Raw genomic sequence first — 19,347 nt, 5'->3', positions numbered from 1 at the left:
GTGTTCCTCCCAGTCCCAGTTTCCTTTATTCCCTTTTGCATTGAGAGCCAATTGCTCAGAACCTTCTGTGAATTTTACTTTGGCCAGATTCATTACCATTTGTGCTTTTGTCTACTAGACTGTTACTATTCAGGGTCCCAAATCTCTCCATTATCTAAATGAGCGATCCCTTTAATTAATCTAAGAATATTTTATTGAACATGAATGTGCCAAATTTAAATTGGAGGCGGAATGGGTAACTTGGATTTTTAGAAGACCTAACTATTTATAATATTCCTCAACTACATTTTGTTTCTAATTTTATCCTGTAAGTTTTAAGTCAGGAAGGTTAAAGTTCTAGTTTGACAAGCAGAGTGAAATAAAAAAAAATATGTTTTAAGATTTGCATGAAGTAGATAAATATAATTAAATATTCTTTTTTTTAAATGTTTATTTATTCCTGTTGGGACTTGGAAGAAATGAAAAGGAGAATTATTCATTGGGAAGTTAGCTTAGTCATATCTGTCTAGAAGGGGCATGGTACCCTTTGGGAATTTATTCATGAGTTATCATTTACAATTTCCTTTATTTTCACCTGTAAAAAAATATTGTGTATCCTGAGTGTGTCAGAGTCTTTTCCGACCTCTGCATTACCCAGAACCTTTGTAATGACTTATTTTAGTCCCATGGCTCTGTGTTTGAATGATTTTTATCTTCCATAGAAACTTGTGCTTTATGAAAAGCATCTTGTAGACATTGACAACCATGTAAGTGGTCTGGTATTGACTTCTAGAAATTCTAGATCCCAATTTGTGATCATCTTAAAGCTACTGTTCAAGAACACCTTTTGAGCCTTGTCCCTGGCTCAACTATATGCACCCAATCTTATTTTTCTTTCTGTTTTAGCACCAGCTTTTTTTTTTTTTTTTGGAGGGGCAGGCAGACTCAGGTTTAATCGAAGTATAATTTAAGTAAAACTCACCATCTACAATGGACAGCTCTATCAGTTTTGACAAATGCATAAAATTGTATCGATATAACAACTACAAAAGTCAAGATGTAGAGTAATTTATCGCCTCCTCAAATTTTCTAGGGCCATTTATAAGTCAACTCCCACTCCCCATCCTAACCCCTGACAACCATTGATCTGTTTGCTCCTATGATTTGTCCTTTTCCAGAATGACACAGAAGTGGACTCATTCAGTATGTAGCCTTTGACTCTGGTTTCTTTCACTTGGCACAGTGCGTTAGAGATTCGCTTACGGTGGATGTATCAGTAGTTCATTCCTTTGTCTTGTTGAGTAGGGTTCCATTGTATCAATATATCACACTTTATTCAGTCATCAGCTGAAGAACATTTGGGTTATACCCAATTTTTTGATATTATATATGCAGCTACTATAAATATCTGTGTTCAGATTTTTGTGTGAACATAAATTTTCATTCCTCTCGGATAAATATCTAGGAGTGCGATTGTAGGGTTGAATGGCAAATGGATCTTTAACTTTAAAGAAATATTTCCCAGTGGAGAGTTCCAGTTACTCCACATTCTCTCCTAATCAGCAGTGGTATTGTTTCTCTCCCTTTCTCTTTTTTTTTTTTTTAGCTGTTCTAAGAAGGGTATAGTGATATCTTATTGTGGTGTTAATTTGCATTTTCCTAATGACTAATAATGTTGGGCATCTTCTCATGCACTTATATTACATTTATATATCATCTTTGGTGGAAGTATTCAAATCTTGTCATTTTTTAAAAATAGTGGATTATTTGTGTGTTCATTATTGAGTTTGAGGATTCATTGTATGCTTTGAATACAAGTTCTTTGTCAGATACTTATTTTGCAATTACTTTTCTCCAAATCTGTGGTCTATCTTTGCTTTCCTTTTGGAAGTAATAAGTAATGTATGGGAAATTACTTTTGAGACTGTGTGAATATTCTATTCCTTGTTAAAGGTATACCCACTGATTTTGGCACCTGTTGATTTTCTAACTCCATCAGTCCTTCTATGGTTTTTGTGCTAAGGAAGAGCTTCCCCTTCTTCCCTTCTCCCCCTTCCCTCCATTGTGGAGTCACAGCCCAGTTTCCCCTTGGTATCAGGGTCAGTCATCCCAGCCAACACCGTAATTCCTTCTCTGACTGTTGCTTCAGTGGCATGAGGAGTCCAAAACATTGTATATTCTTCAAAGCAAAGAAGGCTTCTGGTTGCCAAAATTTGATATTATCAGTCTTCTTAACTCTGCCCTTCTAGTAGTTGTGAAGTGATATCTCAAAGTGATTGAATTTATATTTGCGTGATAACCAACAGTCATGGGCTTCCCAGGTGGTGCCAGTGGTAAAGAACCCGTCTGCCAATACAGGAGACGTAAGAGATGCAGGTTTGATCCCTGGTTTGAGAAGATCCCCTGGAGGAGAGCATGGCAACCCCCTCCAGTATTCTTTCCTGGAGAATCTCATGAACAGAGGAGCCTGGCGGGCTGCAATCCATAGGGTCGCAAAGAGTCAGACGTGACTGAAACAACTTAGCACACACACACAACAGTGTTGAACCCTTTTCATGTGCTTTTTGTCTCTTTCTTTTTTCCTTTGTGAGGTGTTTGAATTTTTTGTCCATTCTTTTATTGAGTTGTTTCCTTTTAAAAATTGATTGATAAGAGTTTGTTTTTTTTAATGTATATGTAAACTGTATATGAATATGTAAAATATAGGAGATTTAAGTTTCTTTGTTTCTTCTCCCATTTGATATAAGTTTTAAGTTTTTTCTTAGCACCTTTTTTTAAAAAAGACTTCCTTTTTCCCATAAACTGCTTTGCTGTCTTTGTTGAAAAATAAGTTGACCATGTATAAGTGTGAGTGTATTTCTGGATCCCCTGTTGTGTTTCATTGATTCAGTCTTATGCCAGTACCACACTATTGATTACCGCGGCTGTATAATGAATGAGTCTTGAAATTAAGCAGTGCATGTCCTTGAACTTTTTTCTTCTTTCTCAAGATGCTTTGAGTATTCTGGGTTTTTTGCATTTCCATATCCATTTTAGAATCAGCCTATCAGTTTCATTAAAAGGCCTGTGATCGGGAATTATGATTAGGATTACATTGACCCCATAGATCAGTTTGGGGAGAATTAACATCTGAGCAATACTGAGTCTTCCAATCCAAAAATCTTTCCATTTATTTAGATCTTCTTTAATATCTTTCAGTGATATTTTGCAGTTTTCCACATAGTGGCCTTGCGTAGCTCTTATTTATTTATTCCTAAATATTCATTATTTTTTGATGTTAATGCAAATGGACTTGTTTCCAAGTTCCATTTTAAAATTGTGTGATGTGAGTATGTCTAATGTCATTGATTCTTAGCTAATGACCTTGTATTTTATTATCTTCCTAAATTCACTTATATATTTTAGTAGCTATTTTGTAGCTAGGATTTGTTATATAGTTAACTAGGTTGTCTAGAAATAAAAGTAGTTTTAACTTTTCAATTTTGATAACTTTTATTTCATTTTCTTATTGCACTGGTAAAGACCTCTAATACAATATTGAATAGAAGGTGTGAGATTAAACATTCTGGCCTTTTCTAATCTGAAATTCTTTGTACTTTATTCATCCTACAGCTCAGAGAGGTCTTGTTGACATTCTTTTTTATCATTCATCTCAGCACCACATTTAATTCCTTTATATCATTTATTGTACATTAAAATTATTTCATTTGCTTACTACTTTGTTGTCTGCCCCTTACATCAACCAGTAAGTCTCTTATGAGAAGAACTCTGCCTTCACCAATATGTAGCATAGTGACTCTTAGTAGACACAGGAAGTGCTCTGTCAAATCAGTACATTTTGGTGGAAACTTGTAGCAGTTGTGCGATCTATCCTCCTTCCCAGTGTTTGAACTTGCTTGATAAAACCTGACAAGTATTATTTCCTTTTGGTGGGGGAGAGGGAGGGGGTGTGCTGGATTTTTGTTGCTGCACGGGCTTTTCTCTAGTTGTGGCAGGTGGGGTCCACTCGGTAGTTTTGGTGCACGGGCTTCTCATGGCAGTGACTTTTCCTTGTTGTGAAGCATGGGCTCTAGGACGCACGGGCTTTGTAGTTGCAGCCCCCAGGCTCTAGAGCACAGGTTCAGCAGTTGCAGCACATGGGCTTAGTTGTTCTGCGGCGTGTGGTCTTCCCAGACCAGTGATGGAAGCTGTGTCTCCTGCATTGGCAGGAGAATTCATTACCACTGAGCCACCAGGGAAGCCCCAAGTATTATTTCTTAGAAAATTTTTTTCATGTTTCTCTTTCTTTCTTTTTAGTTTTTTAAGGAGGCTAAATTTTAATTTCACATAGAAACCACTTATATTTAATATTTCAAGTTTTTAATTGATGTTTTATAAAAGATAATACAATTCTTTCTCCTGATTTTAGCAAAATATTGTGGTGGGACATTGGGATAGTTTGCCTTTCCTGGATGTCCTATACACTCAGAAGTTAATCAGTATCCAGACATTTTGCAGTGGTTCAAATATGGAAACAAGGGTAAACACATTCCACAGTTATCTAGTAAGCAGGTGTTGGGTCACAGTTTTTTATTCTCTGAAATCTGGAGAAATCACACTGATGAAGCGAACCAGCTAGGCGAATTATTTCCTTATTTTTGCCTTTTAGCTTTTGTTCTAATCAGTGTTTCTCTTTTTTAAAAGTGTAATTTAAGTCTAATGAAGGTAAATTGCTTTCAGCCTAGAACACAGTGATCTAGGATTTATCCTAAAGGCAAAATATCAAAATATCTTTCTTCTGGCTGCTTCATTTTAGCAGCTGCTGTGATAGAAAGTAGCACTTCAGTTTACATACAGACATGAGGGAAATACTGTCCCCCACATACAATGTTAAAATAATTCTTTGCAGCTTTCCTGCTGGCTCAGTGGTAAAGAATCTGCCAGCCACTGCAGAGGACAAAGTTCGATCCCTGGTCCAGGAAGATCCCACATGCCACGGAGCAGCTAAGCCCGTGTGCCGCAAGTACTGAGCCCTTGTGCCCTAGAGCCTGTGTTCTGCAACAAAAGAAACCCCGGCAATGAGAAGCCCTCGCACCACAGCTAGAGAGTAGCCCCTGCTTGCTGCAACTAGAGAAACGTCTGTGCAGCAACAAAGACCCAGTGCAGCCAAAAATACAATAAATAAAAATTAAAAAAAAATTCTTTGCCTTATCGTACACACTAATGATGGAAGTTGCATTAAAGTAGGTGACAGCATATTAAATTGGTTGTTTATTCATTCAACTCCTCTCTCCATCCCCTTCCTCCTTTCTTTCCTCTCCTCTCCAATTTACAAATGTACATTCCAACAGTCCTCCGTGGATAATGGAGAGAGTAAGTAGACCGACATTCAGTAAGAGTTTAGAGGACTCGGACAAACCTATCAACCAACTTAGTTGACTTTTTGCTCTGTTTAATGAAACATTTCACCCTATATGCTGTCTTTTTTTTTTCCCCCAAGTACCCTTGAAACACTCACCTAGAAGGACCAGATTCAGTCCAATTTTGGTCCAAAACCAAATTTCAATAAATTTTACAGTGTTGAAATCCTACCGAATGTGTTCTGTGATCACAACAGAATTAAACAGAAATCAATAGTACCCAAAATACCTGAAAAAAATCCAGATATCTGAAAATTGCACATTTCTGAATGTGCAGTCACTCTGAAAGACTCAGGAGTCAAAGATGACATGACGAGGGAAATGTACGGTTACTTTGAGAGGAATAAGAACAAAAAGACGACCTTACTCTTACTTTACCTTACTCTAAACTAATATGTTTAGAATAAACATATTAACATGTGAATCAGTACAGAGTGACATCTTCAATTCTTCCTATTTGGCTGCTTCTTGAACTCCCTGCTTCCTTCATACGTTAGCCCCGTCAGCCCCGCTGCAGTTGACAAGATGGGCAAGGAGTGTGGCTGTGCTCCTGCTGGCGGTCTGCACCCAGCCTTCATTACTCTGGCCTTGCCTGTTTAACCAAGTAGTTCAGATATTGTTCTTCTAGTTCCAGTGAACAAACATTTACCATTTTCAAAGGTCATGTTCCTGGAACCATGGAGGGGAATTTACGGGGCAGTAACAGACAAGCTCAGGTCATGTTACTCTTACGTTAACTTGAATGAAAATCATGTCAAAGCTGCTTCCTTCCAGCCCTCTCCTACCTGGGGAGTTCTGGTCTAACCCTCACCCAACATTTTAACTTTTTGTGAGTGTTTCTTCATTTCCCTCCCACCCTCCCACCCCCCGTGATTTCTGTTTCTCCTAGCGATCCTTTAATTGTTTGGACCTTCTCATTGTTTTTGACTTTTTGTAACCTTCCTATATCTCTGCCCTTGGTCAGCCTGTCCTATCCAGCCTCTATCATTTGCTGAGACTTGACTAGGTGTGAGGCATTGAGCTGGGTTTGGTACAGGATGGAAGCTTGTAAGTCAGGTAATTAACCGGGGTGTGCTAAGTGCTTTGACTTGTTGGAAGGGCTGTGCAAGCAAACATTCATTCAACAAATATTTATTTGCCTTCCACTGTATAGCGGGCACTGTGCAATGGGAGTGGTATCCTGGGCAGCAGGTCCTGATGGCTTGATGATGAGGTGTGGGGTTGTGAAGGGGAAAAGCATGATCTGGAAATGGAGATCCGCTCAGGCTGGAGGTGTCTGGTGGGGACTTGGAGGGACTTGAGCTAATATGTGGTGAGAGAAAAGGCTAGGAAGATTAGGGAGGTCCTTTGGTTTTGTTTTCTTTTTAAGGGAGTTTAGTTCTGTTTCGGTGAGCATATGATTTATTAGCTCCATGGTGACTCTTACCAATACCTCTGTACTACCTGTATCTCTGATTGCTTTGGTTAACCTTACGTTCTCTGTAGTGACCAGTGGCACTGAGTGGTGGTGACCTCTTACACTGTTAATTGTGCATTTTTAAAAAGTGGGAGGGGGGTTGCCAAGAGAGAAGGAACCCCAATGCAAGAGCCAGATGTATGATACTCTTATTTAACCTGGATTATTTTCTTATAGGCATTAGGCATTAAGTAGCCTCTTAAAACCTTTTAAAATTTCTTTTTTAATGTAGGAGAGGAAGAGGTTGAAACAAATGAATTTGAAAACACCCTGTGGGATAAAGTTTCCATCCACTGCCCACCCTGAAATTTTTTATTCTCTTTCTTTAGGTTTCTTGCTATTTAAAGATTTTTGTTTGAATGAAATTAATGAAGCTGTACCTCAGGTGAAGTTTTATGAAGAGGTAAGAAGTGACTGTTTTATCAATGCTTTTATTTCAAAAGCATATTTAAACTGTTCTTTGGGAAATATTAAGACTCCTAGATACCTTACAAATATTTAGAAATTCGTCAAAAGTAATTAGTAGTACAAGATATAATATATAGTTTATTAGAGATGCTGGCACCAACTATAAAAAACATACCTTTAAAACTCTATAGTGTTCTGTAGTCAGTGAGGAATAGTTGGACTAAAATTCCAGAGGAAGAAGACAGAGCATTCTCATCCATTTTATTTTCTGCAGAAGTTTGCCGATTCTGGAGACAGAAGCTGAGGTAGAGGGCTGCTGTTGGGTAAAAGAATAACTAGCAAAGTTTTATGGTCACATATTACTGGAGTGACAAATTGGAGACTTGGTGGGAGAGGGAGGCCTCAAGCCCACAGCCTGTTTTCCCAGCAAGACATTGGGAGGGACTGAAGAGATGGACCAGGAGCTTCTGAAAGACACATTGAAACCTCTCACAGCCTTGCAGGATTACATGATATTTAAATATACACCTGCTGTGGCACGAATCTGAAAACAGAACAGGCAGGAGATGAAAACCCCTCTGAAGATCTAGAACCAGTTATCACCTGGGGCAGTGGTTGGTTGTGGGTGTGGTGGGCAGATGAGAATCCAGGTTTGGCCCTTGGCAGGAGGCTGTTTCTGGGGGACAGAAAAGCCAGAAGAGGTTTCTGGGTCTGGAGTAAAGAACAGGTGAGACTGGAGGGGCCCTCAAAACATGATGAGTCCCTTTCTCAAGACATACGCCATGTTTTGAAGCTTGGATGGGACAGGGGCCCAAGAGCCATCCTGAAGACTTCTTAAGGGCAGAACTGAGTCCACTGTAGAGGAGACAGAGATCTCATTGAACTCCAGGGAGAGCCAGGCCTTAGGAATGGGGGTGAACCAGAGGCAGACTGATAGCTTATGGTGAACGGTGTCAGATTTGTGATCTCTGAATAAGATTTAGCTTCGGGACCAGGGACCAGGCTTGATCACTCAAGAGCTTTTGTGTAGCAGAGTTTTATTGAAGTAAGAAAAAACAGAGAAAGCTTCTGACACAGACGTCAGAGCGGGGGTGGAGAGTGCCCCTCTCGCTGGTCTAAGCAACGGTGTTATATACTGTCTCATTGGTTATTCAATTCAGTTCAGTTCAGTTCAGTCGCTCAGTCATGTCCCACTCTTTGCAACCCCACGAACCGCAACACGCCAGACCTCCCTGTCCATCACCGGCTCCCGGAGTTTACCCAAACTCATGTCCATTGAGTCCATGATGCCATCCAACCATCTCATCCTCTATTATTACAATAAATCAAAAGAATGTCTCAAGGTTGTAAAGATCTTACTAGACCTACTCCCACAATCTACATTTTAAAATGATAGGATTAGAACTAACAACAGAAAGATCTTACCAGGCCCACTCCCATAATATACATTTTAAGATAACAGGATTTAGTCAAAAGGTTTTCAAGAAGGAGAAACTGTCCTTAAGCAGGATACATTATTGTTATATAATCCTTAGTATAGAGTTTAAACTGAGTTGTTCATTGTGTAATCATCAGCTTAGGGCTTAAAGGAAAAAAACATTTTATGTGACTAAGAGTAAGGAATGTAGAGAAAAAGAAGAGATGATTGTCCTTTTCTCCTCCTTGAGAACCCCAGGCCCCTTTCTCCTCCTTGGGGACCCCGGACTTCTTATCAACCTGCCTAGGAATCAACTCTCTCAAGACTGAGTCCTACACAAATGGCAGCCCAGACCAGCTCAGCTCAGCTCCCTGTTGGGCAGTGAACTCCCTCCCTGCCTGTGCAGCAGAGAGCAAGGGGATCCCTCTGTCTCTTTTCTAGGTAGAAAATAACAATACTTAGAGACTCTCCAGCATTCACCATACAGTAAAATTGATACGACACCTAAGAAGCAAGATCATATGATTTATAAACAAGGCAATAGAAGCAGACCCACAGATGAGTCAGATATTGGAGTTAGCTGACAAGTACCTAAAAATAACTGTCAATAATATGTTTAAGACAACAGAGGAAAAGTTGGACAAAATAATTGGATGGAGGGATAGAGGGTTTCGGCATAATTTGAATTTATTGTGGAAAACAAAGCAGATATTCTAGAAAATAAAGTACAGTGTTTAAATTAGAATCCAGTGGCTAGAACCAAGAGCAGATTTTCACAATGAGAGATAGGATCAGCGAATGAGAGGCAGGTCAGTAGATCATCTCAAACTGAAATGCAGAAAAAAAAAAAAAGAACTATAAGAAAGAAATAAAGGCATTAAAGACAAGTGAGATGTACTTAAAAAGGTCTTTGTAGAGTGAGTCCCAGAAAGAGAGGAGGGAGAATGGGGCAGAAGCAATATTTGAGGATATAATACTGTTACAAAATGATGAAAGACAGCAGCTTAAAGATTTAAAACACATAGAAAACCCCAGGCAGGATGACTACAAAGGAAACACATCTTTGCTCATCAATATAAGACTCTGAAATCCCATGACAGAAAATTTTAAAAGCAGCCAGAGATTAGAAAAAGACACCTCGTTTTTAAAGGGGCAGTAATATGACCAACACAACGTCTTAAATCTGTAAGTTACAAATAGCATAACATCTTAAACAATTAAGAAAAAAGAAAGACAATGAAATGGCCATCTTTAAAGTAATGAGAGAGAAAAGCTGCCAACGTAGAATTATTTTCCCAGCCAAAACTTCCTTAAAAAGTGAAGATGAAATAAAGATGGTTTTGGACAAAAACCAAGAGAATTTGTCAGTGGTGGAACTGCATTACCATCAGTATTAAAGGGAGCTACTTCAAACAGAAGGGAAATTATCCTAGATGGAAATGCAAGACGAAATGAAAGCATCATAAAGGGTAAATATGCATGTGAAATATACACATGTTGACCATATAAAACTATTGTATGTTCTTAGGGTTTAAATTGTGTGTAAAACTAAAATGTATGAGAGCATCACAAAAGGCAGGAGAAGAGTTAAAGTATGTTAAGATTCTAGGATTATTGGGGACAGTAAAAGTAATAATTTGCATTGACTTGTAAAGAATGCATATTATAACCTCTTAAGGTAACATTTAAGAGAATAAAATATGTATGTCTAGGAGGTTGAAATAGAGGGGATATGAAATAAAACAACATTGTATTAATCCAAAAAAAAGAAAAAGAATAGAAGGTTGACATAAAGTAGGAGGTCAAATTGAAAACAAAGAGCAAGTGTGGTAGCTAAAAACCCATTTGTATAAATGATTATATTTAATATAAATGGACTAAATACTCCCAGTAAAAGACTAAGTTCGTCAGACTGGATATGTAACTGGATATAGAACCAAAACCATGTTATGTGCTGCTTGTAAGTGGCATGCTTTATTTATTTTAAAGTATTTTACTTTACTTTTAAATTAAAATACAATTGCTATACAATATTACGTAAGTTACAGGTGTACATTATAGTGATTCAGTGTTTTAGGAAGTGACATAAACAGAAGGGTGGAAGAGGATTTGTAATGTATATACTCACTGAAGCAAAGCTGGCATACTATCAGACAAAGTACACAGCAATGCTACTTTGAGATAGAGATGATTTCATCATGATAGAGGAGTCAGTATCTTCGTCTTAAATCTGTATGTTACAAATAGCATAACTTTAAAATACATAAAGCAAAAATTGGCAGGAAGGTCAAAACAAAATAATTCTACAATCCTCCTGGGACATGCAGATACTTCAAGAGCTTGTAGAAACAAATAGGCAAAAATTAGTAAGGATATAGACGATCTTAATAAAGGGATGAATACAGTTGACTTAACTGACATCCAGAATGCCGCTTTCAACAAAAACAGTTTGTGTTCTTTAAAGTACGTATGGAACATTTACCAAAATAGGACATATGCTGGACCCTAAAGTAAGTTTCTGCAAATTTCAAGATTGAAATTGTTCAAAGTATGTTTTCTGATCACACTGGACTTAAGCTCAAATTTCACAACAGTATTAAGAAATCCTTAGCTGTCTGGAAACAAATAGCTTCTGAATAATTTATGAGTCACAGAGGAAATGAAAATTGAATTTAGGAAATATGTTCATTAAAATATATTTTAGAGATGACATATGCTAGTATTATTAGCATGATGTATCTTTACCCTAAAGCACTTGAAATGGTGCCGAGAAAGCATGGCATAATTAGGGCTGATATTAGTAATCTTTGTACATTTGAAAATTGGAAGGATATTCCTTTTTCCCCTGGCTAATTGATATACATGAAAACTTGATATTTTTCTACATTTTTTTATTGTATTAACGTATTTCCAGGAAGGATGATGAAATGATGATGTACATTTGGCATCACGTGAGAAAAAAAAAGTAAGCTAAATCTGAAAGGGTTTCACTCAGTACAAAATAACTTTTTTATTTCAATCTGAATCAGGCATTTTATCTGTATGAGAATCACAGCTTAATCAGTCAAAAATTTTTTTTCTTTCCTGTGTTCTTAAAAGCTTCACCTCTTCAGTTTCAGCATGTACTCAGCTGCTTTGTTAAATACAAAGCCATGTCCTTCAGCAGATGAAACAGATGGGCAGTCTACTGGGTTATTTCTCAAGCACTTCTCACCAGGGTGGTGGTGACTCCTGCTGATACGTCTCCCTCTGAACGCTAAGCGCTGGGCCTTCTCTTCCTTGGCTTGCTCTCCCGCGCCTCTGTCCCGGGCTGGTGTGATGGATCTGGCCTGTCAGATCATCTCCTCGGAGGAAAATGGTTCAGGGCTTCTGACCAACTTGCTCCGTGTTCTTCACGGCATCACCCACCTGGGGGCTTCAAATACAGTTCTCTTAGGTCAGGACAGCCTCGAAGACTGAGGTTATCAGTAAGTCTGACTCCTTGCTTTCATCAACCTAGTGGGTTCTCTAATTTCTAGTTTATGATCCTGATCCCTGCTTGAAGTTGGGCAGTCAGTCTTGCTTTGCCCTCCCTGGGTTTCCTCAGCTAAAAACCAGGGACATGTAGTGTCTGTACCATAGGGCTGTCACGTGTGTGTGCAGCACAAGAGCAGCGCCTGGCACGTAGTTAACCTTGTTCCAGTTAGACTTAGAGGAAGCTTATAACAATATTTATATGACCCCTATATTTCATCATAAATCATGGAAAATAGGAAGTATAACATCAGAGGTAAAGTTAGAGAATTTTCTTTACTCATTCAACCAGCATTTGTCAAACGCTAATGCTCAGAAGTATTGTTTGGATGAGTGAGACAAAGTGTGTGCTCTCTTTGAGCTCCTGTTTTTGTTGAAACAGACAATAAACAAGTGATAAATAAATAGGAAAGATATTAGGAAATAATGACTCAAAACAGACTCAAAGCTTAATGTGATGTATTGTGATTTGGTGGCCACCTTAAATTGCTGGGTTGAAGACTGACTCTCTGAAGAGGTGCATTTTAGTGGAGTAATTTCAGATATTGTGTTTATCCTTTATGGCATTCACCTAGTTTTTTGAATCTGTCGATTTATATTTTTCACTATGTCGGGTAAAATTTGGGCCATTATAAAATGTTATTTCTACCTTAATCTCTTCTTTTCCTCTCTCTAGAACTCCAGTCATATGTATGTTTGATCTTTGGACATTATCCTAGATATCACTAATACCCTATTCAATTTTTCCCCAAATATTTTTTTCATTTCTATTCTTCAGATTAGATAATTTCTACGGAGCTGTCTTCAAACTCATTGACTCTTTCGGTATCCTCGTCTGTTGTTATGTCCATCCATTGAATTTTTTTTCAGATAGGATTTCCAACATGGCTTATTTCATAGTTACTATCTGTCTGTTGCTATTTCCTAATTTGTTGTTCAGTATATGCATGTTTTCTGTGCATCTTTTAGTATAGTTATAACGGCTGCTTTAAAATCCTTTTCTGGTAACTCCAGTCTCTGAATCACCTTGGATAGGTCCTCACTGGTGACCTGTTCTCTTGCGTATGACCCACGTTTCTCTGTTTCTTCAAACATAGAATAGTTTTAGATTGTATCTTGTACATTGGTATTGTAGGTACTCTAAACTGCTTCTCTGTAGGGTATTGAGATATATATATATATCTTGAGATATATATAGTGTCAGGAGTTAATTTGGCTTACTCAGACTTGATGCTCTGTCTTCTCATGCAGTGGGTAGCAATTCAATCTTGTTCAATTCTTTTAACCTTTGCTGGACTAATTTGGGTCTGTCATGCTCACACATCATTATGGGGTCCACCAGAGATTTTGAGCTTTTATATGCAGAATTTTGGAGCTCTCCTCTGGCTCATTTTCAGGAATATCCTCTCTTTCTTTCTGGCTTCTGTTTGATGCCCTTTCCCCATAATCTGTGTACTTGTGGTCACTCTTCAGTGGTCCAGTGTAGTTGGGTTTTATAGATGTCCAGAACTGTCCTGCTAGAGATTAGTTGACTATTACCTGAATCAGGGCCTGGGTTTGTGATACATTTTGAATATAAAACCAATGTGATTGGCTAACGAATTGAATGTAGGGGACGATGGGGACAAAGTGAGCAAAAGAGCAAAATCAATGATGATTATTGATTTTTTGGCTTAAGCAGCTGGGTGGTGGTGATGGTGGTTTAGTCGCTAAGTTGTGTCTGACTCTTGCGACCCCATGGACTGTAGCCTGCCAGGCTCCTCTGTCCATGGGATTCTCCAGGCAAGAATACTGGAGTGAGTTGCCATTTCCTTCTCCATAAGCATCTGGGAGGGTGGTTTTACTCATTTTTGTGATTAATAAGACTAGAGGAAGGGCATTATTGGTTGGAGTAGAGAGGGTGTGGAAATATCCAATAGGTGGCTCAGTCTCCAGACTCTGGAGCTCTGAGAGAGAAGTGAGTCCTGAAAACCCAGACTTGGTCATTGGAATGGAATTGGTATTTGAAATTGTGACTGAAGAGCTTTATCCAAGGAAAATATAGTGGATGAAAAAGGGGTGTCTTAGCACCATGCTCTGAGGCATTTAAGTATTTAGAAGTCTAGCAGAAGAGAAAAAATTACCAAGGGAGACTGAAGAAGAGGAGCCAGGGTGGCAAACTCCTGGAGAGTATAGATCCCAGAAGTCAGAAGGGATCTCAGAATTCAGATGAGGCAGGAGTGCTCCTCTGAGCTGAATGCTGCTGGGGTGTCAGGAAGCTGAGGACAGAAAGAGAGGCCCTTGACTGGGCAAAGCAGAGGCCACTGTGGCTTTACTAGGCTGGAATGGCAGTGGGACAGATGGGAGTCAGAGGGGGGGCCCGTGACAGCTGTGGGCCAAAGGGGCTTCCTCTTAGAGTTCTACGCGTTTAGGCTAAATGCTGAGCTGTGAGCTTTGTAACCACCAAAGCAGAAAGGAGGGGTCACACAGTCAGTGAATGTTCATCACTGGTGGTGATGCTTCTGTTCTGCTCTAGGGGCGACCTTTCACCTTGAACCTGGGCCTCTGCCTACTCCATTCCCTGGACAACCCACCTGCCAGAGTTAGGGGTGACGTTTTCTCTGTGTATACTACGGTCAGGACATCCTGTCTAGAGCTAATTGATGGTTGACTGCATGTTCTTTAATTAGTGGTCTGACTGATAATAGAAAGTGAATTTTGAATTACAGCCCCAGATGCTTTAAGCTCTTGCTTTGCCTACTAAGGATTAACCTTTGCTGTTGTTCAGGTCGGAGTTTGTGAGGCACAAGGCACTCACTAGAGCCAGAACTGTGGTTCAGGGCATGGTTTGTGCAAGAAACTAGAATTTTCTGTATAGTCAGTCTATTACAGTTCATAGAAACTCCCATTGAATCAGGTGTCAGCTTGCTTTACAGGCCCCAGAACATAGACTTAGGTTTCCTTACACTTGTGTTTGAGGGTAATAATTCCATGCAGGTTTAGTATTCCTAGAGTTTATTTGTATGTTTAGGCAGAAACATTTGCCTTTGGTTCACTGATAGTCCACCTCTTTTATCCTAGCCTTCTGACACTAATTTTTGGACCTTACTATAACCAGACAAAACAACAAAAGAAATCAGCCAAGCCAGAGTCCTTTGTTTATTTTCTGGCTCTCCTTCAGATTTTGGTGTCTAGCTTCTGTTTACTTGCAGCTGCCGTATTTGCGTCTGGCATGGTGTTTGAACCTTGTAGACATGTTCTCCTGAGTTAACTTAGGATGATTACGCCCAGATCCTTTGGTTATGCCAACATTGCTGGATTGCTTCTTCATTAAAAAATGTTTTCCTTCTGGATAAAAACACAATTTGAAAAGATCCATATACCCCGGTGTTCACAGTAGCACTGTTTATAATAGCTAAGACATGGAAGCAACCTAGATGTCTATCGACAGATGAATGGATAAAGAAGATCTGGTCTGTATACACAATGAAAAAGAAAATATTACTCAGTCATAAAAAGAAGAAAATAATGCCATTTGCAGCAACATGGATGAACCTAGGAGATGATCATACTTAAGTGAAGTAAGCCAGACCTAGAAAGACAAATATCATATGATATCACTTATATGTGGAATCTAAAAGCAAATGATACAAATGAACTTATTTTCAAAACAGAAGTAGACTCACAGACATAAAAAACAAACTAAGGTTACCAAAGGGAAAGGGAGAGGGATCAATTAGGAGTTTGGGATTAAAATATACACATTACTACATGTAAAATAGGTAACCAACAAGGACCTGCTGTATGGCACAGGGAACTCTACTCAATATGTTATAATAATTTATTATGGAAGAGAATGTAAAAAGAATATGTGTGTGTGTGTGTGTGTGTGTGTGTGTATAGTGTGTGTATATATATATAACAGTATATATATATATATATATATAAAACAGTATATATATATATATATATATATATAAACTGAGTCACTTGATTGTACATCTGAATCTAACATGACATTGTAAATCAACTATATTTCAATAAAATTTTTTTTAAAAGATAAAGAATTAAAAAAAAATTTTTTAAGCGTTTTCCTCTTGGATGGAGTATCAACCTCTCCTAGGCCTCCTGCCTTTATGTTCAATTTCAGTGTCTGCCCCAGGAAGACTGAATTCAAAGCCCCAGGTGGTTACAGACTTATGAATTTCAGCCATCTCATTGATATTTAAGGACTAGTAAAATGATCCCAGTAATTTCTCAGTGTGTGAAGCAGTTAGCCTTCATACACATACTGTATATGCTTCATGCTCCGTACATATTCTTCTTCCTGCCAACCTTGCCCTTTCATTATCAGAAATTCTCACAGGATTTACTGGTTTTGATTTCAAAACTTGTCAAACTGAGTGAAAGTCACTCAGTCCTTGGAATTCTCCAGGCCAGAATACTGGAGTGGGTAACCTTTCCCTTCTCCAGGGGATCTTCCCAACCCAGGGATTGAACCCAGGTGTCCCGTATTGCAGGCAGATTCTTTACCAGCTGAGCCATAAGGGAAGCCCAAGAATACTGCAATGGGTAGCCTATCCCTTCTCCAGAGGTCCTTCCCAACCCAGGAATCGGACCAGGTCTCCTGCATTGCAGGTAGATTCTTTACCAACTGAACTATCAGGGAAGCCCTGTCAAGCTGAGACTATACAGTAAAAACGTAGCTTTTATTTCTATTCAGTTTATATTCTCACCTCTAGGAGTGGTCAGCCCTACTCTTTAATCATAGCAGAATAAGAAGCACTCAGACATTATGAAAGTATAGCAACTGGCTAGTTGGTAGGAAAATTTTCTGTTTTTTCAGAAATAAGTCCTATGTAGTTATTAGTCATTATATTGAAAATCTTCACTGCAATCTTCCTACCAACTCCATATTTCATTTGTTTTCATTCTTTTCTTGTCTTTTAGATTTAACGTGTTTCTGTAAAGAAGTAAAAACACTTCTCTGATCTGAGAACTTGTGAGGTTAAAGTAATAGAGACCATGTCCTTACAAAGCGTATTTGCTAAGCCCATTTTATTATTTAGTCGTTCTTAACACCCATCAGGTTACTATTTGAAGGAACCTTTCTGCTAATACTTTTAGAGTGCAGAGACGGTTCCAGTGTGAAAAACCAGTGCTTTTATCTATGATGAATGTCTTTCCAAAAGATTTAGCTGACTTTTAAAAATCTCTGCAGGAATCCTGACAATTCATTATTATTTCTTCCTCCTGAGTTTTATAGCACTGTAGTCAAGTGAAAACGATCCCCATCATAACTCATAGAACTGGATTACTGCCAAGTTCAAATTATTTGTGCTTTGGAAAGGAGAATTGGCAACAATGAATGGTCCATAGCTGCTATATCATAAGATAATTGTAACCATGGCAGTGTTTGTTTCCTAATATTGTGTTTCTAAATTTAAGCAACAAAGTTCATCATAGGAAAAAATCCATTCCTATGTCCCAAGTTGAATTTAAATTATTCCAGCTTCATTATTTCAACATTAGAAGTAGTTGTTTCCTGTGCATGGCCAATTCAAGTAATTTGCTTGATCTCATGTGGAAGTGGTTTCTGCCAAGACGAGTAATATCCTTTAATAAAGTAAGTTTCTAGGAAGACAGTACCTAACCATCATAACTTTTAACTGTCTAGATAAAAGAATATGAAAAGCTTGAGAATGAGGAAGATCGCCTTTGTAGAAGTCGACAAATTTATGATACTTACATCATGAAGGAGCTGCTGTCTTGTTCACATGTAAGTACCTCTTCTTATTTTATTAAGTCAGTGTGAGTAAATGAGACAGGCTTCACATGTTTTCAGAATAAAAGTTAAAATAGGAGGAAAAGGTTTAAAGGTATCCATCCAGGATGGAACCCATGTTTCTCAAGTTTTGTCATATGTTTCCTGGTAATACTGATCCAGTATCTGCTGCTCCATGTACTTTTAATAAGGTTCCAAAAGTAGATACTTTCAGTACAGATGTTGATAAAATGGCTAATGCAGATCAATGCAAGAAAAGCCTAAGCTCAATTCTCGACTCTCTAAGGAAATTAAGCTTTATTGTTTTTCATTTAGCTCTCCTTTAACAATTAGGCTAATCAAATATTGATCGATAAATATCTTAAATGCTTTCTTTGAATTAATAAGGTTGTAATTATTATGTTAATATAGTTCACTAATAGTTTCAACCACCAATGATGGTTGAAATCTTTTTTTTTTTTTTGCTTATAAATCAGAGAAACAATCTTATTCAGTCATTAGAATAAACGAGGTTCCTAGGAAATTCTTCCACCAGGAGTGAGTGGAATAATTAATAATGAAAATGTACACTGTAATCTCTCTACATGAAAACTGTTTTCCAAAGAAGTGTCCTAAGAGCCCTTGACTGCTGTGTCCAGTGCAGTAGCCACTAGCCATGTGCGAGTATTTAATTGTGTTTACATTTGTTGTTGTTTAGTCTCTTAAGTCGTGTCCAACTCTTTGCGACCCCTGGACTGTGGTCCATCAGGCTCCTCTGTCTATGGATTTCCCAGGCAAGAATACTAGAGTGGGTTGCCATCTCCTTCTCCAAGGGATCTTCCCGACCCAGGGATCAAACCCGCATCTCCTGCGTTGGCAGGTGGGTTCTTTACCACTGAGCCACCAGGGAAGTATGTTTATATTAATTGCAGTCAAATGGAACTAAAATTTCAATTCCTGACATCCTCCTGAGCCACATTTGAAATGTGCTGTACCCACATGTGGCTGGTGGCTGCTGCATCAGCCCAGACTCATAGCATTTCCTTCATCTCAGTGAGTCTGATTTGACAGCACTGGTCACGACAATGATACACTTTTGTGCTTCTGTATTTATTGTATTGTCTACAGTGCTTACTGAACTTCTGGACTATAGCTTACCGTAAGGCTCTGTGCCTCGCTGCCTTGCTGGGGATGGTTGGACCTTGGAAAATGCCATGTGTTCACTGAGAAAGCCTCTGTAGACGTAGCTTTCATGTAGGGCAGCAGTTTAGAGGGCTTTTAGCAGAGTGATATGCTTTTTTAAACTCTTCTTCCTGTGCGTTACTTCAGACATAATTTGAAGTTTAGGAGGGAGGACAGGGTTTCTAATTTTTGTCAGTGTGAGTTTCATTCTTTTAGAACCAATTCCTCTTTGCAGTGGTTACAGCAAGAC

General features: G+C 38.5%; 1 protein-coding gene across 5 annotated transcripts in view; it reads left to right on the top strand.

The window, feature by feature from the left end:
- The window catches only part of GRK3 (G protein-coupled receptor kinase 3), a 184,144-nt gene that overhangs the window by 112,211 nt on the left and 52,586 nt on the right, over positions 1-19,347 (top strand). For all 5 annotated transcript variants that reach the window (XR_014069073.1, XR_014069072.1, XM_081542945.1 and 2 more), the window contains 2 exons: positions 7,164-7,237; positions 17,829-17,930. Coding sequence is in view for 3 of the 5 variants with exons in the window: in XM_081542945.1 (XP_081399071.1) it covers positions 7,164-7,237; positions 17,829-17,930 (176 nt within the window). In the remaining 2 variants the exon portion in view is untranslated. The remainder of the gene's footprint in view (positions 1-7,163; positions 7,238-17,828; positions 17,931-19,347) is intronic.

The sequence above is a fragment of the Giraffa tippelskirchi genome, chromosome 11 (assembly GCF_054371585.1).
Source record: "Giraffa tippelskirchi isolate mGirTip1 chromosome 11, T2T-mGirTip1v1.2.pri, whole genome shotgun sequence".
NCBI classification, from domain to species: domain Eukaryota; kingdom Metazoa; phylum Chordata; class Mammalia; order Artiodactyla; family Giraffidae; genus Giraffa; species Giraffa tippelskirchi.
Note: the sequence above shows the minus strand (reverse complement) of the source record. Positions and strands in the feature narration are given on the sequence as shown.